Genomic DNA, 1,398 nt, shown 5'->3' on the forward strand with positions numbered 1-1,398 from the left:
CTCTACTCTCCACCCACCAGAATGCCTCTTTCTATTCTTTTCTTGACTCTCTCCTCTATACCCACTTCCTCCCTGAAGCCTTTGACTTCTATGCATTCTCCCTGTTCTGCAATCAACATCAGGGCTAGAAATACTGCAAGTTATGGTCTCAATTGGAAGTAGTGGGCTGAGCCACCCACAGGGGCCAGGCAGGTAAAGAATGCAAGGAAGCTTTCAGGTGAGCTCTGTGTCTGGAATCAGAGCATGACTCTTTAAAAGCAGCTAACTGACTTTTCTTGGTGGAAATGAAGTGTTAGAGTTGGCAATTTTTTTTCAAGACATGCTAGACATTTGAATATTTATGAAAATAGTTTGTGATTTCCCAATCTTGTCAATTATTTTAAATTTAAATTAACATGACTACTGACAGCTACTGCTGTGGTTGCTTGGTGCTTGTTATCCCAACCCAACCTTCAAACTCCCTGGACCTAGAATCATCAGCGCCCAAGACCTGACACTCGGCCTGCATTTTCCTTCTGTCCTACAGCTGTGGCTCATTTTGTCACAACCAGGCTTCATCTTCTTTCATTCTAGTCCCCTGTGTTTATTCAAAATCTATCTAAACCATCCTTGTTTCTTTCTCTTTTTAAAACAATAAGACATTTGAATTTGTGGCTGACCTGAGCAAGATTCTGACAAAGAGGGTAGAAAAAGAAGATTCTGACTGAGTATGGATGGAATGTTTTCCCGTAGATCACTGTAATAGTTCTGGATTTTAAAGACAGACAGCACGGCAAATCAGTTACACATACCTGGCCTATGTCAAGAGCTGGATTGATACTGTAGCCAACATCCATGACAATGTCTGTTCTGATGTTCTAGTAATAAAAAATAAAAGCAAAAATATTTATTTCAGTGAATACAACTTAGAGAAAGCTGAGAAACTGTTCCTGCCAAGATGGCATGTGTACAGAACTTTCCTTTGGACTACCTTATATTTTAGGACAAAGAAATAACAAAGATTTTTATGATGCCACCAAATTTATTACATGTAATCCCAAAGTTACACAAGCACTCTTAACCAGTTTAAGCACCCTTTTTTTTTTCTTGGAAACAGTAAGAGAGAAAAATATTTACTTGCCTCTGCTTCCAGCTGAGTGATGTAACACACTGAGTGTAGTCCACTATGACAGACACAACATATGACACAGACCACCGCCATGACCCTCATTGTGCAACACTTGTGTCTACCACACAGCTCAGCATCCAGAGTCCAGCGTGGCTGGGCGATATTTACTGAAGCAAAGAGCTTAGGGCGTGTCAACAAAAAGCCTTCCAACTGTCACCTGCTGTTCTTGATATTTCACTTTTGGATGGTAGATATTCATTTTTAGAGGAGAACAGATAGAGAGTAACTGG

At 40.3% G+C, this 1,398-nt stretch overlaps 1 protein-coding gene across 1 annotated transcript in view; it reads right to left on the bottom strand.

Moving 5' to 3' along the window:
* The window catches only part of LOC101628204 (aldehyde oxidase-like), a 113,378-nt gene that overhangs the window by 52,189 nt on the left and 59,791 nt on the right, over positions 1-1,398 (bottom strand). The window contains exon 30 of the mRNA XM_012725344.1: positions 660-747. Within this exon, the coding sequence (XP_012580798.1) occupies positions 660-747 (88 nt within the window). The remainder of the gene's footprint in view (positions 1-659; positions 748-1,398) is intronic.

This window comes from Condylura cristata, unplaced genomic scaffold, assembly GCF_000260355.1.
Source record: "Condylura cristata isolate star-nosed mole 26May11 unplaced genomic scaffold, ConCri1.0 scaffold00002, whole genome shotgun sequence".
NCBI classification, from domain to species: Eukaryota; Metazoa; Chordata; class Mammalia; order Eulipotyphla; family Talpidae; genus Condylura; species Condylura cristata.